General features: G+C 44.0%; 1 protein-coding gene across 3 annotated transcripts in view; it reads left to right on the top strand.

Annotated features, from left to right (window-relative positions):
* Window positions 1–26,586, top strand: part of ASTN2 (astrotactin 2) — a 913,616-nt gene that overhangs the window by 411,771 nt on the left and 475,259 nt on the right. For all 3 annotated transcript variants that reach the window (XM_057548646.1, XM_057548645.1, XM_028165454.2), the window contains one exon: window positions 529–696. In XM_057548646.1, coding sequence (XP_057404629.1) covers window positions 529–696 — 168 coding nt within the window. The remainder of the gene's footprint in view (window positions 1–528; window positions 697–26,586) is intronic.

Here is a 26,586-nt window from a genome sequence, read left to right as displayed (position 1 = left end):
GTTCCAAGGGGGATGCCTGGGTGACAGAAACAAAAGCTTTTTTTATATTTTAAATTTGAATATTTAATCATTCTTTACTAGGACAAATGAGGCACTGGCTAAGCACTTTATCTACATTAATTTATTTCATTTTCACAACAGTGAGGTGGGTTCTGTTACTATTCCTATTTACAGATGATGTAGCCAAGGCCCAGAGGCATTGAGTGACTTGTCCAAAGCCCATGGCTGGTAAAGGTGGATCCAGGATTTGAACCCAAGTCTCTCTCAGTCCTAAGGGCCTGACTTTTAAGCACTAGGCTGAACTGCCTCTCATGTCTGACTTGCCTGTCTCCATTGGCTGCTGACACCATGACTGGCACATTGTAGATGCTCTGTGAATGTGTGTAGCTAAGCGAGAGCAGAGGACCTGGGGTGGCGGGGCGGATGGCTTGTATGCACCTGTCTCTGTTCCTGCCCTGCAGCATCAGTGGCAAGACACCTGTACCCTAAAATCGTGGAGAAAGTAGCTCTCTCTCTGTTTCCCCACAGGGAGCAGCTTTGTGGTGAGTGAAGGGAGCTACCTGGACGTCTCCGACTGGTTAAACCCGGCCAAGCTGTCCCTGTATTACCAGATCAACGCCACCTCCCCATGGGTGAGGGACCTCTGTGGACAGAGGACCACGGATGCCTGTGAGCAGCTCTGCGACCCAGAAACCGGTGAGCCACGAGCAGGGCTGGGGATAGAGGGAGAGAGGGTGTCGGCTGGAAGATGGTCTGCACTCCTTCTGCCTGAAGAATCATGGCTTCTGAGTGATTGACAAGGGACTTTATGTAAAGGTCCATCAATCCCACTGGTGGTTAAACTATGTGCTGCCATGGCCTGACAACAAAGCAAATTCTTATAAAACCACAGCATCTCAGAAAGGACCACAGAGAACATGTCGTCCAATTTCAGCAAAGCAGAGTGTCTGAATGTCACCAGACGTCCCTGAGCTTAGATCCTATCTATCAATACCTTTTACTAGCTGGGTATTCTTTATCATTTTTTTTCATCTTTATTGAGATATAATTGACATATAACATTGTATAAGTTTAAGGTGTACAATGTGATGATTTAATACACATATAAATGGTTACAGCAATAAGGTTCATTAACACTTCCATCACCTTACTTTTTTTGTGTATGTGGTGATAACATTTAAGATCTACTCTCTTAGGAGTTTCCCACATATAATACCACATGGTTAACTGTTCACCATTCTGTATATTAGATCCCCAGAACTTTTTCACCTTAAATGGGGAGATGTTGGCTATAGGGTACAAACTAACTGGGCATTCTCTGGCAAGATACTTTCTCTCTCTGAGTACTAGAGAATGAAAGTAGCATCTAACTCACAAGCCTGTTGTTAGGATTAAATGAGATAATGTATGGAAATCTCCTAGTATACTCATTTATTCATTCATTTGGCAGATATTTATTGAGTAGCCGGGCACTTTTCTAGGCATTGGTGACATAGCAGTGAACAAAAAAGGCAAAATCTCTGTCCTAATTAAGTTTATATTCTACAGAGACATTAAATTTGCACTGCCTGAGAAGGTAGCCACTAGCCACCTGTGGCTGTTTAAATTTAAGTTAATTAAAATTAAATAAAAGTAAACATTTCCTCAGCCATGTTAGCCACATTTCAAGTGCTCCATAGCTAATGTGTCCAGTGGCTACCTCTTGGAGGACTCGGGACATAACCATCATTGCAGAAAGTTCTGTGGGACAGTGCTGCAATAGGCAAACAGGTAAATGTGGATATACTGTGTCAGGGGATGATAAATGCTGGGGGGAGAGCACGAAGCATAAGGGATGCTGAGCTGGGAGTAGGGGCGGAGTTGTTATTACAGAAAGGATGGTCAGGGAAGGCTTCTCCAAGGTGGTGACATTTGAGCCGGCACTTTAAGATGGAGATGGTGGAAGCCATGCTAACATCTGGGAGGAAAGCATTCTAGGCAGAGAGAATAGCAAGGGACAGCCTCTGCAGCAGGAGCACAGGAAGATCCCATTGATTCAGTACTAGCAGGAAGACCAGTATGGTTGGAGGGGAGAGAGAGAGAAGTTAGGATGCAAACTTGAAAAGAAGCTTGGGAAGGGGGTGGTGATGGGGGGAGGTTGGAAGGCCTTATATAGGAAAAGGACTTTGGATGTTACTCTGAGTGAGATGAGAAGTCATTGGAGGATTCTGAGCAAAGGAGCAACATGATCCGACCTACATTTTAACAGGACCACTCTGACTACTGTGTGACAAACCAACTTAGAGGACGTTCAAGGGCACTGTTTTTCCAATGTAGACAGGAGTTGGTAGTGGCTGGGAACACAGGGATTAGGGGAGAAGATGGTGATAAGTGATCAAATTCTGGATATATTTAGAGTGTAGACTTGACAGAACTTGTTATTGGATATGGAAGATGAGAAATAAAGAGGAGTCAAAGATGATTCCAAATCGTTCAGTCTGAACAGTGACATGACGGACTTATCATTTATTGAGTCAGAAGCTGCTGTAGGCGGGTCAGGGCTGAGGTGAAGGGGATCAAGACTGCTATTTTGGATATTAGTTCAAGATGACTCCTAAACATCAGGTAGAGATGAAAAATAGGCATTTGAATCCAAAAGTCTTATTCAAAGAAGAGGTCTTAGCTGGAGATAGAAATTTGTGAGTCAACAACATATGGATACTATTAACCCAAAAGACACCATCTTATTTACAGTTACTGCTTAGTAAATGGACAGCATATTACTCATAGTTGCTGCCCAAGAGTTATTAATGTCCACAAACAGGGAAATAGGAGTTAGAGAGGAGAAAAGCTTACCAAGATCACAAAGCAAGTTAGAAATGAAGCTGGTATTAGAACCCCAGTTCTCCTTCTCCCCGTCCTGTGCTCTTCCCTACAACACATACTGGTATATTTTTCTCTGCAATTTCACCTGCCTCTCCATTAACAAGATTCTGGCCATCGTGCCTGAAAATCTCACTGTACTGATGCCGTGAGGAAGCCTCTGTAGAGCTGAGGAGACTCAGTGGCCCAGGTCAAGAGTTTGCTTCCTCTACCCAAATTCTCCTCCGCTTCTCCATGGGGCAGCAATTCGGGAGTAAGGAGAGGGATTCTCCAGGCTAACCCCTGTGTCTCTGCAGAATCAGGCAAGGATTAGGCTTTCTAACCATCATTCCCTCCTTATCCTTTAGTTGGGAGCTTATATTCAGACACATTTTTCCAGCCTTTACATAGGCCTACTGGGGAAGCTATTCAGAAAATGTGATGCAACTCTAGTGAACCGTTGGACCAGACAGCTGAATCTTCTTTCTCTTAATTAAAACATTTAGACTTTAAGGCACTGACACCGTAAGGAGTGTCCCTTTACCCCCAACACACACACACACACACACACACACACACACACACACGCACACACACACACACACGCATACACGTGCACTCAACCCCTTAGAGTTGAAGATGTTGCTAGAATCCACTGGGTTGACCTTCTCAACTTTATCACTGATGATACTGATACCCAGAGAAGAAAGATAAAAGGAACAAAGTCACACAGCCAGCAGGTGGCAGAGCCAGGATTCAAACCTAGGATCCTGTGCTCCTTACCAATGCTTCTCAAGCCCTCAGTAGGTCTAGAGTGAGGCCTAAGATTCTACATCCCTAAAAGGCTGTCAGCTCTTGCTGATATTTCTGACCCAAGTACTACCCTTGGTACAGCAAGGCTCTAACCTCTTCTTCCCAAATAGTTCTCTCATGTTCTAAACAAACAGCGAGAGGCCCAGTCGCCATGTTTGTTAATTCATTATTTATCTTGACAAAATCACGCTCACTTTTATCACTTTATCTTCTGCCTCTATTTGTCACATACCGTGGGCTCTAGGTACACTGATACCCGTGCTTCCCTGAAGGCACCATGCCTTTTCATGCCTGCATCCCTTTCACGGGCTGTTTTCCTCCCCCTTGAAATGTCTTTCTCCTCCTTTTACTTGGAGACCAGGGGCTCTTTTTACTTCCATTTCATGAAGCCCAAACATCCTTCCTCTCGGAGGCATTCATGACTCGCCACCCCCAGCCCTGACCAAACTAAGGGGTCCTCCTCTCTGCTCTCATAGCCTCCGTGCCTCCCTGCGTTATAGCCCTTGTCCCTGGGCAGTCATTGTTCTTTCCTTGTCTGGATCTATCACCAGACTGTAAGCTTTGCTAGGGGCTGGAGAGGGGGATTCAAAGCATGTGTCTTGCTCATCTGTGTATCTTTAAAACTTATCATTATACTGATGTATAATTCATTCACAAAAAATAATGAAAGGGGGAAGGAGGGAGAGAGGGAAGGAGGGAGGAAGGAAGGACATTTCCTTTCCCATGCTCCTTGAAAAAATTTGATTCACCAATTTTCAGCTTCTTCCTCCATATCCACTTACATATAAACTCAGATTAAGTATTTTCCAGCACTAGAGAAATTGGCTCACCAAGAGCTGTCCAGTAGCCAGACCAGCTAGAGAGTCTCACCCTCCCATTCAGCTACATACATTCCCAAGGACGTTCCCCTTTGCATTCTCCTCTCTGTTCACATTCACAATACTCCCACCCCCCAAACACCCTATGCAGAGTTTTACCTTCTGACTAGAGTTCAGACTCTTCCCTCTACCTGAAATTTCTTCTATCCTTTAATTATCTACTTTCCAAAATTCTATTTTCTTAATTACCTCTCATTTCCTCTCTGTAGAATGGATGACTTCTACAGTATCACCAGAGTTTTCTGTTGACTAAAAATTTCATTAAAACATGAGTTATTATTTGGAAACTACAACGCTAAAATGTAAGCTCCTTCAAGCTTACTACTGTATCTTATTTATCCTTCAGCAGAGCACCTTGCTCTTACAAATCACAAGATGTAAATGGATGGGGTGATCTACAGATAAGGAGTGGAAATAGGAACATAAGTTCCCTGAATATATTTTCATGGGGCTTGACTCAAACCCACTATGTAAAATTTATTTCAATTTGTTAAATCCGTTCAAGCAAGATTTTCTTAATTCCACAAATGCATTAAGTCTTGTGTGTTCAGTGCTATGGGGAATCACAGACAAACTGGACAATGTTCCTGCCTTCATGGATTTCACATTTTTGCAGGGATAAAAATAATACGCTCCTCTACAGCTATTATAAAAGACACAATGTAGAATAAATCAAGAACAGGCATTTATAGAGTGCCTCATGCCTGGAGAAAAGGGAGAAATGTATTCTAGATGGGAATTTCAGGAGCTCCATCATGGAAAAGATGACCTTTTAGCTGAGCCTTGTAGAATCAGTAAGGAGTATGAATAAAAGGTGCTTGAGCAGAGGAATCTTGATGATGGAGAAAGAGAGGGAGTAAGTCTAGAGTGATTCCCAGAAGCAGAGAGCAGCATAGCTGGGCTGGCCTCTGGAGAATGTGCTACACGTGAGGTAGAGGAAGAGAACTATGGGAATGGAAGGAGATAAGGCTGGAAAGGTGGGGTGAAGAGAGCTCCCAGAAAGATGAGGATCTGACGATTCTGGGAACCACCAGGGATTTTAGTAAGGCTACATCGGCCACTGAAAAAGGGAAACCTGCCTTCTATCTATCCAGTTGTTTTAGGGAACATCTAACTGCCCAAGGGAATAGCTGGGTGTTCTCTCCTCAGCCTTCCACCAAGAATTAGAATTTGGGGAAGTCATGGAAAAACGAAACCCCCAAGCCCTGTACATATTCAGATCTTAGATCTGACAAAAGTGGCTTAGCTTCCCTTAAATGAGCCCTTCCTTCTGTGGGTGGGATCTATAGGGCTGAACCAGGTCATGGAGTCCAAGTTCTGATCATCATGCCTTAATGCTTTATTGGATGTGTCGGCAAGAAGGATCATTCTTCCCAACTGACCAGAAAGGAGAAGGAAACTGCGGAGATAGTGTTGCTGAAGAATATATAATTGTCGTGATGTGTGAAGGAGCCTGGTCAAGTTTTCCTGGCTCTGTGCCATAGCCCAGCTCAGGTGTGTTTTTCCAGGGATTTCAATAATTAGTACCACCTGCAGGGCTGATTATGGAATTGATTCCAGAGTGTGCTGGAGCTGGCTTGTATGGAGTTAAAATCTGAGTTTATATATAGGCGGATATAGAGGAAGAAACTGAAAGTTGGTGAATTCGATGTTTTCAAGGAGCATAGGGAGGGAAATCTTCCTTTCTCTCTCCCTCCCTCCCTCCCTCCCTTTCTTCCTCCTTTCATTATTTTCTGTGAACTCATGAGAGTCGTTTGTTACCATCTCATCCCAGCTCTTTGTTCAGTTCTGTCATGCAGGTAGCTTGGAAATTGGCTGTGATGAGAGTATTAATAACCAACAAAATTGGTAAATGTTACAAATCATGGCTTATTTTCTTTGGAAAGCCAATCGTTAAACATTTACCATCATAACAGTGGATGGGATGAGAACAAACTAATCAAGGACCAAGGCAAAGAAGAGTCTCAGTGATGGCTCAGAGAAGGCTTGAAAATGTTGCCGAGGGTGGCATTATGCTCCCTTCCAGAATAAACTGCCATTGCTCTTCAGCTCTCTGAAGGCAGGAAGTGAACATCCAAGGACTACGTGCTGTGGTCCGATCAAATGCAGCACCGCACAGTCCAAATGATCAGGCCTTGACCTTAAGAATGGGGAGAGTGACATGGGTAAAGGGGATCAACTCTATGGTGATGGGTGGAAACTCAATTTTTGGTGGTGAGCATGTTGGAATGTGTACAGAAGTAGAAATACAATGTGCACATGAAATGTACAGTGTTACAAACCAGTTACCTCAGTAAAAGTAATTTAGAAAATGTCATCATGGGTGAATCTTAGTGTGAAACAGCTTTATTAAATTTCTGCAAATGGGTGGTATCATGTTAAATTCTGTATACAAGATCATTGACGGTATGGCCCCAAACCACATGAGGCAGGTAACTGCAGAACACTAACTCATTTAGTCACTAATTCTTTCACCTATTCGTTTATTCATTCAAGCCTTTAGTGAACCAGAGTAGAATTGGAATATCCTTTGGAATTCTACAGAACTAGGTTCAAATGCTTGCCTTTCTGTTTACTGACTTTGGCAGGTCATTTAACATACCCAAGCCTCATTTTTACATATACAAAAAGAAGCAGATAATTCCCATTTTGCACAGTTGTTGTGAGAAGAAGATGAAAAATCACATTTAAAATGCACTTGGTATGGTACCTAATGTATGGTGGGCACTCAAAACATAGTGTCTACTGCTATTTTATAATCAGTTACTTAGTCCGTAGTGTCTTCACTTCATTAATTTAATAAACATTTCAATTAATTTAATAACTATTTTATGAAATACCTTTAGTTCAGCAATGCACAACTGTGTTAGATTATGTGAGAAGAAAGTAAGATACAGCCTCTGGCCTCTAAGGCCTGACCACCTAATGAAGAAACTTTCAGTAACCTGGATGTTTCCATCTGCTGGCTTTTCATTTAGTCCTTGTGTGACTTTTAAACGTGTACAATGAAAAAAGTCATAGGCTCTCAATCCTACTGCCAGCTTTGCCACAGATTTGTCATTTGACCTTGGGTATGTCATGTATTGTGAACTTCATATTCCTTCTTTTCAACAAGGAGATTAGTGGAAACATAATTTTAATGCAAGAAAGGTCCCTAGCGATCATCTAGTCTGATCTATTGAAGCTCACAGAGGCTAAGCAGGTTGCCTGGTGTCACTCAGTCAATTAGTGGCAAGATACGAATTACAACCCTGAATAATTCCTAAGATATTTTCCAGCTTAAAATTCATGTTTCTATGACCTTTTAAGCACTAATAACTTAGAACATAAGTATGATTGAAACAATTTGTAAATGGCATTTAAAGCAGATTGGATTTTCTTTTCAAATTGATAGAGATGTCAGTCATGTTTGCCATCACATGCAGTTTATTTTCATGTCTTCAGCAGACACTTTTCATTTGCAATTGGATATGAAATGAGAATACAAAGTGTGTAGTTATGTCCTATGTATGTCTTATAATGTACTAAATGTTTCCAGTTGTTTATAGATTGTTTCTGTTATTTGCTGATCCCTGTATTATTAACGTTTAAAGGGACACAAGGACTTTATGAAGTTGTAAAGACCAAGAATTCACAGAGAATAAGAATGTCTCTGCCTTGAAGGGGATTGTAGCATGGGTGGTTTCTAGGTAATGTAGTAGATAACATAGGGTTTACGTTGGGTGGTGCTTAGTGAGATGTGCAGTTAAATAAGTTGAGATCTATCCAAAGAGAGCCAACTTTCTGGCAGACCAGAGAGGAGAAATTTATATATGAGAACATAAGTTTTATAAAGAGTTGACCTTTGCTCATCTTGTTTATTGCTGCGTATCAGGTACTGAAACAGTTCCTGCATCAATACATCTTTTCTTGAACAAATAAATGAGTGAGTGAATGAATGAGTGAATTAATGAATGCATGAGAAGCAAGTTTCAGTTGCTGAAAGGTCAAGGGTTGGTTAGTGGGTTGGGTGTAGGGTTCTGGTGTCAAGACCAGGAGTAGCCCTAAGGGTGCTGACAATGACATTTCGGCTAAGTGTGTTTTTGCTAAAGATTTTTATCTGGGACAATTAATTCTCTGCTGAAAGTCACCTTCTCCCTTGAGCTCGGTATCACTAGCCTTTCTTGAACTCAGAGTAAACTCTGTCCTTTATCTGGTGAGGATCGGTCCACGTCCAGCTATGCTGTTACCCCAGTGGACCTCAACTGGGGAAATCAGTCCTTCATAAAGTGAGCCACCAATCCTCAGAACCCATAATGCTCTCCACCTCACCATTCCTTGGTCCCGAACTTTACTGGGAGCTGTATTAAACAAAACTCATCTAAACTGACTGTAAATTAATGAACCCAACGCCTTATTTTGCAGACATACAAGATAATGGAAACAAACTATCCAACACCATTTCCAACTAAAGACGTTCAAACAACAACAGACCAAGATTTTTCTGCTTAAATTCTGTGAAATGAATGTTAATCATAAAAGCACCTTTATCACATCAGACTGATCCATTTGATGCATTCATTTATTTATAGCAGATGAGGATGTTAGACAGTGACCAAATATAGCTTTCAGTTAAGAGCAGGATGGTAGAATTTCGGTGAGATATCAAGAGGTACATGAATACAGGAACAGCATCTACGGTTTATTATGTACTTGTTGTGTACCAGGTATCATGCTGAGACTGATTTAGTAACTCTCTTGGTCTTCATGACAACGCATCTAGGTGGTTATTATTGCTTCCGTTTTCCATACTAGAAGCTGTGTCTTAAAGTAACTGATTGACATTCTCAGGGTCATATATTTACTAAGTGTCTCAGCTGGGATTTGGACCCAGACTGAGTGAAGAGCTACTGTATTGAGAGTGAGTGTGTGAGAGGGTTTGCTTAGCACTGAGAAGAGAGAGACATTCTGGCATTCTCCCTCCGGTAGGTATTTGCTGAGAATTCTCAGAGGCAGGCATAAATCCTTTGGACAAAGAATTTGCAGAATAAGTTGACTTGGAAAAAAATAAAAGGACCCGATTGGGTTGGGGATGTGGGAAACATGCAGAACCAGAGAGGTGAAACTGGGACAGCACTTATGAGTTGTAGGGAAACCATTTTTTAATCTCTGTTTGGGAGTCTGGCTTTATCTGGTTTAAATGTGTTGTAAAATGTTATGTTGTGGAAGAGGGTTGAGGTCCTTGGAAAAGAGCAATCTGTGTCAAAGATGAGGTCATAAAATTTCAGAGAGCCCACGACAGCAAGCCACAGGACTGCCTGCTCAAGTGCTGGGAAGGACGGGAAGGTTAGAATGGACTGTAAAAGAGACTTTGAAAACATTTTCTTATTGGGAACATGCCAGTCCCACTGGAAGTTCAAGGCAGCCTTTACTTCTGAACTTGAAAGAAAGAGGTTGTGAGAACCTCATATTGTAAAGTTGCATGGAGGAAGATAACCTGAGATGCATCTCTGGTAATTATCTCCAGGAGAATTGTACCAACGAGCAAGAGGGCTCTTAGCTTCTAAAACTAGATTTTATCATCCAGAAAATAATCTACTGTCATTTAAATTAGAGTCTGTGTTTAATTTTAGCCAACAAATGTATTACAAAAATATATTTGCCCCCCCCCAAATGTTCTGTGTCCTACTATTTAAAAAAAAAATTCAGGAAGCTTCTAAATATATTTGCAATACCTTATGACCAATGGATTATGAATAAACAAAAGTATGGGCAAAAGTATAGATTGCAGATGGGAATGTTATTAGGACACAAAAGCCATGTTGTGAAGTGTCCACACTTGTCAAGGGTGAGGCATTTCCAGTAGCCAGTGTGATAGGTCTTTGCAGGTGTGTTCACTCTGCAGGCTGTAGGCTGCCCTCTACCCACTTCGTATAAGCCCCATTCTTCACTTTCTTCACTCATCCTTGTCCTTCTTGTTTCAGTTTAACTGTCACTTCCTCAAGGACGTTTTTGCTGACCTTCTAGACTCAGTTATTCCTCCATGTTTTAAGCTCCATTTGTGCACGCCACTTTTTTCTTTATAGTAAGTACAATGATAATAATAATAATAATGCACATTATATAGCACAAACTCCGTGTCAGCACTCTTCTAAGCAAGTCACATGTATTATCTCATTTAATCCTCTCAATAACCCTGTGAGGTAGATAGAGTCATATTTTAACTAAACCAAGACACAAACAGATGTATGTACCGATATCTTATGCACTATTAAGGAAAAAATGCTGCCACTAATAACCATAAGATACTAATAATTACCACGTAAGTCCTCATTTTCAGGGATATTGAAATGTGGAAAGTTGTGTGTCTTAGAATTAATGGAATGCCTTATTACTATCACCATTTTACATGTGAGGAAACTAAATTACGTAAGTTAATGGATTTTCCCAAAGTCACACATCTAAGAAATGGTAGAGTTTAGACTGGAGTTTCAGAAGGCTGGCTTCAGAGTTTGTCCTCTTAACCGCTAGCCTACGCTACAATGTATAGTTAATATACATTTATTTGTGTGGTTCTGTGCTCAATTCCTTGTTATCTAAGAGACTGTATGCCATAAAAAGACAAGGATTGTGTCTATATTATTCCCTGCTTTATCCCATTGTACTGATGTTTAATGACGAATAATGGAATGAGTTGATGAAAGAAGAAACACTGGATTTGGAGATAAATTCCATGGGCTTCTCCTAGATCTGCAATTTTTACTCAAGGTGTAACTTTTGACATGCCACTTTGTCTCTGGGCCTCAGTTTCTCTATTTAATATAAGAGGAGCTTACATTAGATTTCTCTAAGTGCTCTCCAGCTCTGAAATTCTGTGTACTGAAAATGTGCACTGAAAGCCAATGCTGTGTCCAACTCTGGCTCTGGAGGATGTAGAAATAGGATCACTCATGCTTCCTGATTTCTTGAAGGAATATACAAACAGGAAACTGGGACCATCACACATTTCAACTCTTAATAAACATCTTGTAATGGTCAAGAACTTGAGCTCTGGATTCCAGTGGACTTGGATTCAAATTCCAGCCCCTTCATTTTGGACCTGCACAACTTTGGACACGTTCCCGACCCTTTCTTAACCTCTGTTTTTCTCAGTGGTAAATGGTGGTAGATGATATCAACATAACAGTCCTCAGAGGATGATTACGTGGATTGAACTAGGTAAAGCATATTAAGCACTTAGCACAATGCCTGGTACACAACACTTAACAAATGTTAGCTATTATTAGAGCTGTGCTCAAAACATGAATTGAATAAAATGAGTATTGTAGGACTGTTTAAAAAAAAAGGCAGTTTACTATGAACCTGAGCAGTCAGGGAAGGCTTCTTGGAGGGGGAGAGACCAGAGTTGGACCATGAAGCAAAAGCATGATTGTGATAGACCTACACTGTCCAACATAGTAGCAAATAGCCATATGTGGCTAAATTAAAATGTGAATTAAGCCACAGTCCCCGTGTTCCAAGTACTCAATAGCCGCACGTGGTTAGTGGCTGTGTATTGAAGAACATTTCTATGATTGCAGCAAGTTCAATTAGACAGCTGTGACAGAGAGTGAAGAGTGAAATTATGTTTCATATATATTTTATTTCATTTAAAATATTTATGAGTGACAATGCTGTGCTGAGTAATGTGCTAGGAACCAAGATTTAACAGTGAGCAAAACCAGACACATTGCTTGGCCTGGTAGAGCCTGGTCTAGTGTGGGGATCAGCAAACTACAGCCCACCAGCCAACTGCTGTTTTTCATAAAGTTTTATTGAAACACAGCCATATTCACTAGTTAACATATTGCCTATGACTATTTATAGCTACAACAGCAGAGTTCAGTAGTCATAACTCTGTGGCTTGCAAAACCTAATATATTTGCCATCTGGCCCTTTAAAGAAAAAAAAATGCCAACCCCTGGTCTAGTAGACTGATTTAATGCTTTGGCATCTGGGTTAAAGAACTGGGTTTGGTATTTATTCTTTCATTCGTGGATTTGTTCATTTAACATTCAACTGGTATTTATCAAGCACCTAATTTAAGCAGGATATCAGGCAGTGACAGAATGAAAAGAACAGATAAAAATTGCTGCCATGATGGAGCTCATATTCTGGTAGGGGCATGGGACAGACAGATGATTAGAATATAGGTAGTAATTAATAAATTGTATCCTATGTTAGAAGTTGATGTGTTATTGAAAAAAAGACTACAGGAAGGGGGGCTGTGAATGCGGAAAAGAGGGATGGTTGCACATTTTAGTGGCCTCTTCAAGGTAGGCACCGTTGGGGAGGTGAGGGAGAAACACACTTTGTGGATATCTGGCGAGAGCAGAGCCCAGGCGGAGGAAATAGCCAGTACAAAGGCTCTGGGAGTGGACTCTGCCTCACATATTTGAGGAAGATCATGGGAGAGAACGTGGCTGGGCTTCGCTGGACACTAGGAGGATATTAGGAGATGGGGTCAGAGAGGGACCAGAGGGCCAGAGCCTCTGTAGAGCTTTTTAAGAACATTGGCTTTCAACCTGAATGCAAGGGGGAGCCATGGAACATTCTGAGTAGAGGACTGATGTCATCTAACATATTTTAAGAGAATTACTCTGGCCACTCTGTTGAGAAAAAATCTATAGGGATAGAGACAAGAGTGGTAACAGGGGAGCTACTCGGAAGACTGATGGAATAATCCAGACCACAGATGCTGGTGGCTTGGGCCAGGGTGGTAGCAGTGGAGGTGGAAAGAAGTGGTCAGAATCTAGATATTGCATTTCATTCATTGCAGTCATTTAGTGAATGCCAATTATATGCCAGGCATCATGCCCAGTAGTGGGGATAGTGAGAAAAAGAAGCTGCCATTCTCCGTCCCTTTGAAGCTTTCTGTCTAATGAATTGGTTTCAGGCTTTGACGTCAGAGATGAAGAATCCAATTTTTAGGTCCCCCACATGTGTATGAGCTCCAGGACCAGTTTTCACACTGTCTTTAAAGAAAAGACCCAGGAGAGGGTGACTCTGTCTTAGTCTGCTTGGGCTGTCATGACAAGATATCACAGACTGGGTGGCTTGAACAACAGAAACTTATTTTTCACAGTTCTAGATGCTGGGAGGCCTAACACTGAGGTACACTGAATTAGTTCCTGGTGAGGGTCCTCTTCCTGGATTGCAGATGGCCAGTGTCTCAACTTGTCACTGTGTCCTCACCTGGCCTTTCCTTGGTGTGTGCATACAGAGAGAAAGCAAGATCTCTTTCCTCCGCTTCTTATGAGACCACTAACCCCATCACAAGGGTCTCACTCTCATGACCTCATCTAACCCTAATTGCCTCCCAAAGGCCCCATTTCCAAATACCATCACACTGGGAATTAGGGATCTGACATAGAAATTTGCAGGAGACACAAACATTCCGTCTGTAATAGACACCAATGACCTAGGATGAGAGAAGAAGGAAAACAGTGAAACAAATATGTGAGGCAAGTGAGGGGGCTGGGCAGAGCTTTCCTGGGCACTCTGCCACACAGGGCTGGGACGAGAGTGAGGTGAGTAAGGAGCCTTAGCACAGAACCTAAGGTGTCATTCTCAGGTGGCAACTTTGAACTTGCACAACCCTGAGTGCCCCTTTTTGGGGAAGCAAAGTATTAACTCACGACGGTGGCCTCTCCAGACCTCCTGAGAAGCCTTTATAAAGACTCTCCTGCAGGGGCAAGTTTGGAGGCGGGCGTCCAGAACAAAGAGAGGCAGAGCTGGAGGAACCGTGCCAATCATCTAATCCACCCCCTCCTTCTACAGCTGCTGAGGGTGGGTCATCACCCTTGACCTTGGGTCAGCGCCTTGCCAGAGTCAAGTCAGTGGCAGAGCAGAGGTCTCCTGACTACCCTGCTAAGGCTTGATCTCGCTACCTCTTGAGAACATTTTAAGCAGTCAAAATATTTCATCCTTGGGATGTAGGCCCCTGCCTGCAATTTGACCCAATGCCTTCAGGAGTCTTTTACAATGTGTGCAGGCCGTATCGGCTCCCAGCAATGCTTTTCCAGGCTCATCTTGCATGCTTGCGATCAGATCCACTCATTCATGCAAGGAAGAGTTTCAGTGCTGGGCATCTGGAGCGTGGCGAGTTCCCCATACGCTTCGTTCATGTCTTTCTTCCACAAACAATGACTGAGCCCCAAGACTGAGTCAGTTCCCAGGGAGGGAAGTGGACCAGACCCTGCCACCACCCTCTCTTCGCTTGTAGTCAAGCTGCCCTCATAGTACGCTCAGTTTTGTTTTTGGAGAGGCAGTCAGAACAAAACTGTAAGAGTCAAGGCTTTGAAGTCAGGCAGATCTGGGTTAAAATCTTGGCTCTGCCTCTAACTACAGTATTGGTACAGTTTTAGGCAAATTGCTTAATTTTCCCCAAGCTTCAATTTCCTGCTCTTTTTCATCCCAGAAGAAGGTATTCATTCACCTTCGCTAGGTTATTGTGACAATTATAATCAGCATAGCAGTATAAAGTACCTGCTACATTATATGGCAAATATACATGTTCAGTAAATGGGAATTATTGAATCAAGGGCAAAAAGAACCCCCAGTGTTGGCGGTGCTTAACCCACAAAAGACTTAATCGTGATGGAATGGAAGGCGTGATGACAGATTTTGGAGCTGAAGTGGTCTCCATGAAACCATTTAAAACACTGCACTTAGCAATAGTACTGGCCTTTTCTGGTTATTCGACGCCATCTTTAGGAAGCTAGCCCACTGCATCACACTATCTTTCTTCTCTTTCTTGACTGAAGGCAGCTTTCATTTCAATGTAGATGATTAAAGATCTCTGAATAGGAGGGGTGTGTGTGTGTGTGTGTGTGTGTGTGTGTGTGTGTGTGTGTGTTCCTGCCCCAGCCTTTTGGCTACAGTGTTAAGTGGTCTTTTCATAAAAACTTCTTCACGGGACTTCCCTGGTGGCGCAGTGGTTAAGAATCCACCTGCCAATGCAGGGGACACAGGTTCCATCCCTGGTCCGGGAAGATCCCACATGCTGCAGAGCAACAAAGCCTGTGTGCCACAACTATTGAGCCTGCGCTCTAGAGCCTGCAAGGCACAACTACTGAGCCCACGCGCTACAACTACTGAATCCCACGTGCCTGGAGCCCGTGCTCTGCAACAAGAGAAGCCACCGCAATGAGAAACCCGTGCACCGCAACAAAGAGTAGCCCCTGCTCGCCACAGCTAGAGAAAGCCCACGCACAGCAACGAACACCCAACACAGCCAAAAATAAATAAATAAATTAATTTTTTAAAAAAGATATAAAAAGCTTCATTAGATGAGTGTCTACCGGACCACGGGGAGTGAGGGAGTTGTGTGGATTTTATGCTGAGCACACCAAGACTGTCCATCAGGACGGGACACCCAGGAATTCGAGCTGCTCCTCTCAAGCCAAGCAAGGTCAGGTGCCTCACCCTGTGCACCGTGAACGGACAGCTGCAATTTCTCAAGTGGCCACAAATGGACGTGACAGTGAAGCCTGACCTCCTGGTGAAGCCTGGAGCAGGCCACCTGGACTCAACGTTGCTTAAATTTAATGATTCATGATGAGTTTCCATCCTATACCAGTAAAGGCGGCATAAAAATGTTTTGCAGAAGGATGTGCGTCTTAGGAGTGGGAACTGTGCTGTCCTGCAACTCAGTTGTTGCCAGAAGGTGGGGGCTGCCTGGGACAGGGGTGAGGGGGGCAGAGGCAACAGAGTGTGGGCTCGTGTGAGAGGTGGGCAAAGAGAGTGGGATGGATGGGAAGGGAAGAGAGAAGAGGGAAGGAAGGGAATGAGGAGAATGAGAGAAATCCAGAGGAAGAGGCAGAAGAGGAGGGGACCTGGAATGAGCAGGATGTGACTGTATTTTTTGTTCTGGGCACCTTTACACACCGTATCTCACATAACCTTTATCTTTGCATTAACCCTTGAAGCAGACCGACTGTCCTTTATTACCTCTTATTTGAGGAAGAGGAAATGAAGGTGGGTCTGGGGTTTAACTTGGGCCTCTGACTCAAGCTCAGTTATTTTCACTGCAGAGTGATACAAAGGAAATGGGACAGACAGACAGACAGTGAGGAATATGAAGACGCATACAGAGGCAAAGGCCAGGACAGGGAAGCAGAGACTGAAGAGAGACACAGAAGCAGCGAAAAAGACACAAAGACTGGGAAACAAAGAGAGACAAAGATGGGGGAAAAGAGTGAACCATAGAACGGAAGAGAGACAGGGAGGAGAGGTGAGAGCAAGAACGTACGTGTGAATTTAATCAGGCATGAGGGTAGTGGAGTGAAAGTGAGCTGGATTCAGCTGAACATACACATGATGTAAAATGGTACAATATTCCAGATGGAAGGAACTGGAAATGACAGTCCTCCCAGTTCCCGGGAAGCTGGCCTGACCCTGATCACCTGCCTATAGCTGAGGCTGGGGTCACTCTGAGGAAGGGACCCCCTCAGAAGCAGAGTGCAGATGTCACATGCCCTCCCCTGGTTCTCTCCATTTCCCACAATTCCCGACTATATAGAGGAAGGCCAAGGTCCATGCTGGTGGGTGTCTGGACCCCCTTGCTTTCTGGCCTGGATGGCATGGGCAGAATGGGCAGGGCACATGCGTGTGGCCCGCTGTACTCTGTGCACATCTGGAAAATCATGACTCTTTTTGCTTTAATTCTGTAAATGAAATTTGACTTTAAACTCACAAAGATAGCTGATGCTTGGGAAAAAAAGATCAATGCCTCTTTTTTTGTGGAGTGAAGAACTCTTTTGCAAAATGAATAATTACCCTCTGCTTAATTTATTTTGTATATTTCACTTTGCTGTTTCAGGTTTTGTGGAGGCTGCGGGGACGGCAGTGTTATTAATCATCGTGTGTTCTGAATAGGATGAGTCTGAGACTATATTTTATCCTCACAGCATCCTTGTGAATGGGAGAGGACAGGCGTCTGTTCCCCATCTTCTAGAAGAGAAGGATGAGGCTTAGAGAGATGAAGGGCCTTGAGCAAGGCCACCCGCTAAATGGCGGGGAAACAGAGCCGCAGGGTCCCGTGGCATGACTACACCCAGCACAGGTGTGATAGGCGGCCAGGGAGAGCCACCAAGGTGGGTCATTTTGAGTGAGACACAGGGTCATGTTGAACTCCTCCATCTTACCTGGCATCCTGTCGGGGAGCTCTGACTCCAAAGTCACGCAGGACTGGGTTTTAATCCTGACCCTGTTGCTTTCCCATTGTATCATCTGGAGGCCAGTCACTTAACCCTGGGAGCTTCAGTTTCCTCATCTGTAAAATTAAGACATTAGCACCTGATTCACAGAGTGGTTGGGTGGATTAACACATGCTTAATGAGATCCATACACATCTTTTAAACTTGTCCTTTCCCCAAATTATAACCAAGGGGTACAAGATAAAAGCTATGGTCAGGAAAGGACATTAAGACAACCAACTCCCTAATAATAATCATGGTGATAGCACGTTATGATTCTGGAGCCCATACTGGGAACAGAGCATCCTTGGTGTTATTCAGTGCAAAGGGCAGGCCTGGTTAACCTCAGTGTAGAATTGAGGAAACTTTGAGTCTTGACCAGAGACAGGAAATTATATTCAATACAAAGTCACAGAGCCACTGGGTGACAAATGCAGTTTGAAGCCTGTTCTAACCCCAGTTCCTGTCTTCTCTGCTGTAAACTGACTCTCTCCATGCAGAATGCTTGGATTCGGCATTTGGGAGTGACTGATTTGAGAGGGGATATGTGGGTTTCCAGAGGTTGTTTCCCCACACTTGTGGAACTAGGGTGGAATTTCTCAGTGCCTGACCAGCTGATCTAGAGAAACAAAAGGGCCTGTGATTTCCCATTTGTGCCCTGACCTACCTTTGCACCCATCATTTCCTCTGTCTGGAAAACTCCTCCTTCCCCTTGAGAGAGAGGTATTGCAGCCTGGGGACAGCAGCACTGTCTCTGGAACCAGACCCACTGGATTCCGATCCTCTTAGCTTTGTGACTCTAGGTAAGCAAGTTACTTAACCCCTCTGGGCCTCAGTCTCCTCATTTGTAAGATGGAGTCAAAAATAGAACCTGCCTCATAGGCTTGTAGGGTCACATGAATTAATATAAATAGAGAAATTCCAGCACTGCCGGGCAGTTAGGGATCTCAGAGTTCCCTCTTATTATTACCTCCATCTTCACTGGTGTGAAGGCCACTCAGTCCATAAATAGTAGACCGAGGATTCAGCCTCAGATTGCTTTGATTCCGGGTTGATGCCATTCACCTTCATAGGTCTATGACCCTTGACTTCCCCCTCAACCCATTCCAGGCTGATCTGAGAAGCTTGGATGAGGCAGGCTCTGGGGTGGAGGTTGGGGGGCGGTGGTGGGAGATGGCAGCCCCTTGCCCAGCAGACACAGCTCTGTGTATCCCTCTTAGTAATCCCACGTTGCTTAACTGGAACCAGATCCTTCCTGGTTATTGGAGATGTCTGCGTCTGTATCTGTTCCAGGCTGCTAGTGAGATTTCTTCACCCCTCTCAGTCTTCAATCAGCCATAATTTTAAGGGAGTCTCTTACCCCCATGCGTTCCCCCCAGACACTCATCTGTAGATAATTGTGTGGGGGGTTGCACTCAGGGATGGAGGAGGCTGGGAAGAGAGGGAATGGAGCTGGCTGAGAGGGGTCACCATGGCTGAGACCTTGAAGTCGGGGTCCGGCGTGGCCTGGCCGGTGGCCTTTCAGAGCCCAGGCCATCCCACGTGGGCTGCCCACATGAGCTAAGTCAATAGCCAGTTAGTCCCCATGTATCCTTGATTAAGGGCTGTGATCTCCATCAGACCCGGTCACCAGCCTGTGCCACCACAACCTTTTGGCCTCTATTTTTTTTTTTCTTCTTGCTCTCAAAGGCATGATTATAAAAGGCAGGGAGGGCCTGGCAGCTGAAATGCAGGCATCCAAGTTTGTCTCAAATGCTTTGGGAAGAACAAGGCCAAAACATCTCACTCCAGCATTGTAAGGAAAAAGGGGACATCAGAGACACACACACAAGGTTCCTAAAGATGTCATCAAGACCCACCTCCTCACTGTACAGATAGAGAAACCAAGTCTCAGGGAGGGAGGACCTGCCCAGGTCACACAGCACGTTTGGCTGAGTTGACTTCTAAAGAAGTCCTCTTCACTTCATAAAGGTCTGAATTATATCCTCTTGTTATTTCACTCCAGTCATGTTTCTCTGCCTCCCAAGCCTCTATTTTCAAAACCCCCAACCCTTCCATACTTACCCTGCCTCCCCCTCCAATCCCTAGGGAAATGCTGACTTCCAGACACAAGACCAGAGCATGTTAGAGGTAGACTCAAGGAATCTGAACAAGGTTTGGAAGGCTGTTTGGGGATCTCTGAGTACTAGCTACTCATTTTACAGATGGGAAGACTGAGGCCTAGAAAAGTAGAGTGATTTGCCCAAGTTTGCAGATGGGTCAGCACTGTACAGTGTATTCCCTGATGACATTGCTTACATTCAAAACTGCCCAAATGATCTCATTTCTTCTCTAAATAATTATTTTGCCTCTTAACTTTCCCTTCATTTCATATTCCCTATCAACCCCTGGTCTCTCTTCTGTTGAATACATCCCTCTCCAATTCTCAGGCTCTGCTTTTCTCAAGAATTAGGATCAGGGCAGACCTGCTGCAAGAAGCAGGTCCTGGTCTGCAACTGAGTCTCACACAGCCCTGTTCTTATCGGGAAACTCAAGGGAAGTTAGAGCAGGAAAGGTACAGGGAGGGAGAGTAATTGATAAGGGGGAAGATTGCCTGGGCCAGTCATGAAGGACTTTGAAGGTTAGACTAGGGCATATGAAGTGTATTGTGAAAGCAACTGAAAGTCCCTGGAGAGTTTTTAGAACGAGCCATGGGTGCAACTGTTCTTTGAAAAGGTAACTGGCCACCACTTAGATTGATGGGCAGACACTGAAAGCAGGTTTCCAGTGATAAGATTTTTTCAGTAGTGCGCATGGACAATGTTCAGGGCCTGCACCAAGGAGAGATGGGAAGGAATGGATCCAAGTGACAAAAAAGAGTAGAATTAGTGGGATTCAGGTGCCATTTGGATACTAAGGGTTAAAAAAAAATAGAGTCCAGTCAGAGATTTTTCCAGTTTGGGAAGAGGGAAATAACAGGTTTAAGGTGCATTGGGCAGCTTTCGTTACACTGATGCTGCGTAACAAGAACCACGGTATTTACTGTCCACAGCTCTAAGCAGTTTTCCCCTTTGTTCCACGTCCGGGTGGACTGATCCACCTGGGACTCAGCTGCACTTGGCTCCAAGTTCAGGTTGCATCCACTCTGGTCTATGTAACCCTCATCCTCCTTGGACCAGCCACTGCTTGGAATGTGGTTTTCTCATGGCAAGAGGAAGGAATGCAAGAGAGCAAGCCCAGCCACAGCACAGTTCAAACTTTAGTTCGCATCATGTCTGCTACCAACCCACTGGCCAAAGCAAGTCCTAAGCCAAGCCTGAAGACAGGGTAGGGAAGAAATCGCATTCTTCTCACAATCAGGCATGGCAAGGATGTGAATGCATTAATACTGCTCTAGAGAAATGAGGACTTGACACCAATAATTCAGTCTACCATGGGACAAATTTTCCTTCAGCACCCCCTGATCTCCTATGCCTGTCCAGACTCTCTGAAAGCATGTCCTCTTAGAGAGCCATCACATGGCTTGGGAAGGAGTCAGAAAGGTCCTGGACTTGGACGTTTGCTCCTCTGTTCACAATTCTCGGCAGCATACTCACTCTCTCCAAGCCTCAGTTTCATATCATTTAAAGGAGCCAGTGACATCTTCCTCCCAGTGTTGTCATGGATGTCAAAAATCACTTGGGTAAGGTTGGTACGTAGTAGATGCTCAATTAACAGAAGGTATGATGCTTCCCTTGAGGCTTACCCCTGCTAGCTAGAAATCAGCCCAACAATGCTTCATTATGTGGGTCCTATTAATTCAATGCAATCCATATATAAAGTATTTACTTTTTATTTGCTTTTGGACAGGGCTTATTTGCAAGAGCAATTCTTAACCTTTAGTTATAGTGGAGTTTTAGAAATCAGCAGGATGCCAATTTCAATGTGGGTGGGTTGGAGCTGCCTCTTCTTCCCTAACCCCTGTGTCTCGCTCATGAGAATTGTCAAATTAAAGGCAACTCCCCTTGCTCTTGCCCTTGTGGTTATGTTTATTGCTGTGATGTTTGTGAGTGTATGAAAGCAGGAGCTTTGAAGACCTGACTCTACAGCCTTGGACAAGTGACTAGTTGAGTCTGAGCTTCAGTTTCCTTATTTTACAGTGAGGACAGAGTGCCTTCCTCCTGGTACTAGTCATGGGTATGGCCTGAGAGATGAGATGCAATAACATACAAGCATCTTCCACCACTCCTAGCACAAAGCACACCCCCCATCATGTTATGCCCAACGCATGCCTCCCCCACCGCATGCCTGGCCCTGAGCTGGGCTGCAGCAACACAGAAGTGCAGAGGTGCACGGGGGCCCCGTCGGAGTCAGAACAGGAAAGGATGCCATGCACACTCACTGTTCTGGGGCCCGGGGTGATGCCTTTTCAAGCTGCAGCGACAAGAAGAGTGAATAGGAAAGTGAACAGCAGCCAGTGTCCCTGCCCTGCGATGATAAGTGACGACTGAGTCGGAAGCAAGTGAAAATGGAATCGTAAGGGGATAACAGGGTGGGAGGAGGGGAGCCAGACCGCCGGGTGGGACTGGGAAGAAGTCTTTGCGCTTATCTCGTACTCTCACAGGCAGGCGATGAGCTCTTCTGAGCTGTGGAAGACAGAGGAGGCAAAGCCCTCTGGCTGACGCCCTTATTAGTACTTGTGTGTCCTTCACTAGAAGAGGCCATAGACCAAGGCAACAGGTGTTTCTGAGAACAGGGGACCAGCCTGGGAGATTATTTCATTCAAGCTGCCCCAAACGAACAGATAAAGAAACCGAGGTTCCTTTCGCTTCGCTTTGCACAGGGCAAACCTTGAAATTGAGACCATCGTTCATCTAGAAAGCACCTTTTCTTTCCAGTAAAACAAGATGCTAAAGTGGCCCCTCCTGTCCAGGAAAAAAAAAAATAACCAAAAAACTGACATAGCTAATGACGTTTTCAGCAAGGAGAAATACGCCATAGACTGTGCTGAAGACTTTTCAAATGCATCACCGATCTTCCAGCAAATAGGTGATATCAGCCTCGTTACCGATTAAGAAACAAACTCGGAGAGGTGAAGCAACTTGTTGAAGTTCATGCAAGTTCTCAGTGGCAGATCCAGGACAAAACAAGAGGATTCTAGGGCGCACACTCTGAACTATTTCACCAGTCCGCTGGCTTCATATGATTGGCACGCAGGCACCGTCCGCTTTGAAGCGGTTTAGGGGAGCCTCACACAAGAGAAACTCAGATTGTTCATAATTGAGGGATTCCGTTGTTCTCACCCAAGAGTTTATGGAGTGAGAACACATGTAACATAAAATGAGAACTCGATAAATGGGGCTGGAGAGACGTAAAAATATTTTAAAACCAATGCAACTCATCCATAACTGATAATATAGAGTTCTAGTAACTAGCACAATGAAAATCCACTTAGTTGAATTCCCTTATGGGAGCCACTTTAACGAAGAGATTAAACTCTTTGTTAAGGTCTACATTATCAATCACTTATAAATATATGTTTTTAAGGTGTTAAGGGTATTTAAAAATCATCATATTTAAAAAAATAATTTCTGGTTTTAAATGTGATACATTATAGGAAACTCAGAAATGTCAGAGGCGTACAAAGAAAAAAAAAATGCAAGAAAATGTTGCTGGGTGTATTAAAGTACTGAGACCACTAGTGTAGTGGAAAGGACGCTGAGGTAATGACCAAGAGTCCTGGGTGCTAATCCGGACTGGCCAAGAGGCTATTACAGTTATTTGGGTAAATGTCTTCACTTTTTTTTTTTTTTAAATTATTTATTTATTTATTATTTTTTATTTTTGGCTGTGTTGGGTCTTCGTTTCTGTGCAAGGGCTTTCTCTAGTTGCGGCAAGTGGGGGCCACTCTTCATCGCGGTGCGCGGGCCTCTCACTATCGCGGCCTCTCTTGTTGCGGAGCACAGGCTCCAGATGCGCAGGCTCAGTAGTTGTGGCTCAAGGGCCCAGTTGCTCCACGGCATGTGGGATCTTCCCAGACCAGGGCTTGAACCCGTGTCCCCTGCATTGGCAGGCAGATTCTCAACCACTGCGCCACCAGGGAAGCCCTGTCTTCACTTTCTGAGCCAGAGTTTCCCCATCTGAAAAATGAAGCTGGGAAGATTTGAACTAGATGATCTTTATGAGCCTTTTTCTACTCTGATGTGAAATAGAAATTCTGTTTTAGCCATTTCATCAGCATTCATGTTTACACTTTCCATTTCCTTGGCAAATACCTGTCATGGATGTAAGAAAGTTTCTTCCAGTCTTCAGCAGAATCATCATTATGCTAAAGGAACTCAGCCTGAATTCACGATGATTACCGTATATTTATGTATTCACTAATTCACGTATTCACTCACCCATTCATTCATTCATTCATTCAAGAAATGAGTCACCTACCCTTCATCAGGTATGATACTGACTACTAGGATATGGAGATGATTAAGAAAAGGTTTCTGCAATCAGGAGACTCCCAGTTTAGTGGGGAAAATAGGCAAAAAGTCCCTATCCTATCAGCATAGGCATTACTATTGTGAAGGATACCCCCTCATTTATTTATGTACTGGGTAGGGCAGCAGGTGCTGGATGCAGTGGTGAGCAAGATGGGGCCCACCCGTTTTTCCAGGGAGCATCTGCTGTGGTGAGAGAGTCAGGGAGCGTGGGCATTCACAGTCAGCACAGGGAAAGCGTGTAAACGTATGTCCCTGGAGAGCTGATCTTCAGCAGCCTGGCTGGCCTGGGTATACCAAGGCAGGATTGAGGATGGGACTCCCCCAGGGAAGGGGTTAATCCTCAGCTCCCGCTGTCAGAGGCTTGCATCTTGCAAGAAGTAAATGCTTGGTTGTGAATAGTAGAGAGGTCACTGAGCCAGCAAAATGGAAAATGGGAGCCAATAAAGCCAACAGTCATGGCATTGAGGGAAAATCCTGCTGGAGACACCCAACCCAACTGCTAAGAGTGATCAGAGTTAAGGTTAAAACAAAGGGTATTCAGAAAACTAGATGTGAGCGATTCGGAAAGGCAATGGAAATGACTGGCTCTCACTGGGGCCCAGAACTGATGAACATCTATTCCAAGCTTCCATTTTGCAGATGGGGAAACTAAGTCCCAGCAAGGAGGAGGTTACCTATCCAGTGTCCGTAGAGTTAATGTGTCAGCATATGTCAGAACCCAGTTGCCATCTTGGAATGAAAGGGAAAGAGGAGGGAATGAATTTGTTGAGCATCTACTCACTTTCTACATGAGCCATGAGCTTTACCCTTCAGTACTTCAATTTATTCTTATATCAGCTCTGAGAGATTGGCAGAACTGTCATTCTCATTCTATAGATGAGACAACTGAGACCTCTTCAAAAAATGAAGTAACTTCCTCTCCAAGACCACACATCTTAAGGGAGAGAGAAAGTAAGGATTGGAACCCAGTTCTGTGTGTCTCCAGCACTCATGTGCTTTTCCCTCTGCCTCACTTCCTGTTCTCCACGCAGCCTCCAGGGTGGATGCTTCTCATTTGCAAAATACATATTTGTTGTACAGTGAGCGGCAGTAATTAATGATCCGTTCCAAGGCAGGGGAAACTTGCCTAGTAAGCACACACGAAAATAGAAAAGTACAGCAGTGCCCTTTTTCTGTGTAGATTTCTCATTTTCACTAATATTCCCAAAAGCAGGGAAAGGGGAAAAAAATGACCTGTGCCCTGTCCTGAGTCACTGAGAGGAGAGACAGGAACCTCAGCCCTTTCCCTGGCGTAGAAAGAGCCTCCTTTCCCACCATGCTCCTGGCTCACCCCAGCCCGACTTCCCGTCCCTTTGCCGGAGGTAACCACTTTACCTCTCCCATTATGAATCATGAAGGCTGTGGCTTGTGGCAGATCATAAATCAGTCCTGGGAGTCTCGAGGACAAATCCCAGGACTTTTAATCTTTAATATTAGACGTGTTTAAAGTGGTGAATATTTCATGAAGGGACTGCTGCATTTTAACACATCATTAGTGACTGCTACCCCTCCCACTTTGGTCGATTATTCTCATCCAAATCTCAAGGATCTCAGCTCTTTCCGTCCATTTTCCTTACCTCTGGCAACAATCAATCAGTCCATTAGGTTGCACGTACTTACGGCCCAGGCGTTCGGTGGAAGACCCTGGGATGTTATTGGAGAGGAGAATTATAGACAGCATCTCTGCCTGCAAGCAGCCCCCTCTTATATACCAGGTATCCAGAGAAGGGGAAAGGTAGATCTCTCTCTTTCTCTTCTCTTTCTCCTTTTAACAGTCTTATTCTGAATATTGTGAATACTCTCTCTGACCCATTTTTTTCTCCATATTCTGTCTTACTACTCTTTTAGTTCAACCAACATTTACTAAGCCCAGGCTGTTTGCCAGATACTTGCTGGTGCTGGACCTACAAAGATTAAGCAGCGTTGGAATGCATAAAACAAATTAAACTGTTGACACTCGGAATACTTCGTATAAGGTCAAATGTATAACATTTATAGTGAATCAGTGAAAACAATAAGGCTATTCCATAAATACAAACACTTAGAAATCAGGAGTTGTGGCCGATAGTTGTAGAACTGTGTTACCCTAGCGTCTTATTCACTGCTATGTTTTGTTTTGGTGGCACAAGGTTGAGAAAATCCTGATTCACAAGGCTTGAAGTTGTAAAAAGCAAGAGCTTGTTAGCACCTGGACTCACAGTCTCAGGGTCCTCGTCAGTGAAACAAAGATGACAGGATAATTTTTTTTTTTAATGAGGCCTGTGTAAAATCTGTTTACCTGGCAACCAGACTTAAAGTGACAGTGCCCTTCAGTGTCCTCAACTCTAGTATGTAATATCTGAGCGT

Source organism: Balaenoptera acutorostrata, chromosome 6 (assembly GCF_949987535.1).
Source record: "Balaenoptera acutorostrata chromosome 6, mBalAcu1.1, whole genome shotgun sequence".
NCBI lineage: Eukaryota > Metazoa > Chordata > Mammalia > Artiodactyla > Balaenopteridae > Balaenoptera > Balaenoptera acutorostrata.
Note: the sequence above shows the minus strand (reverse complement) of the source record. Positions and strands in the feature narration are given on the sequence as shown.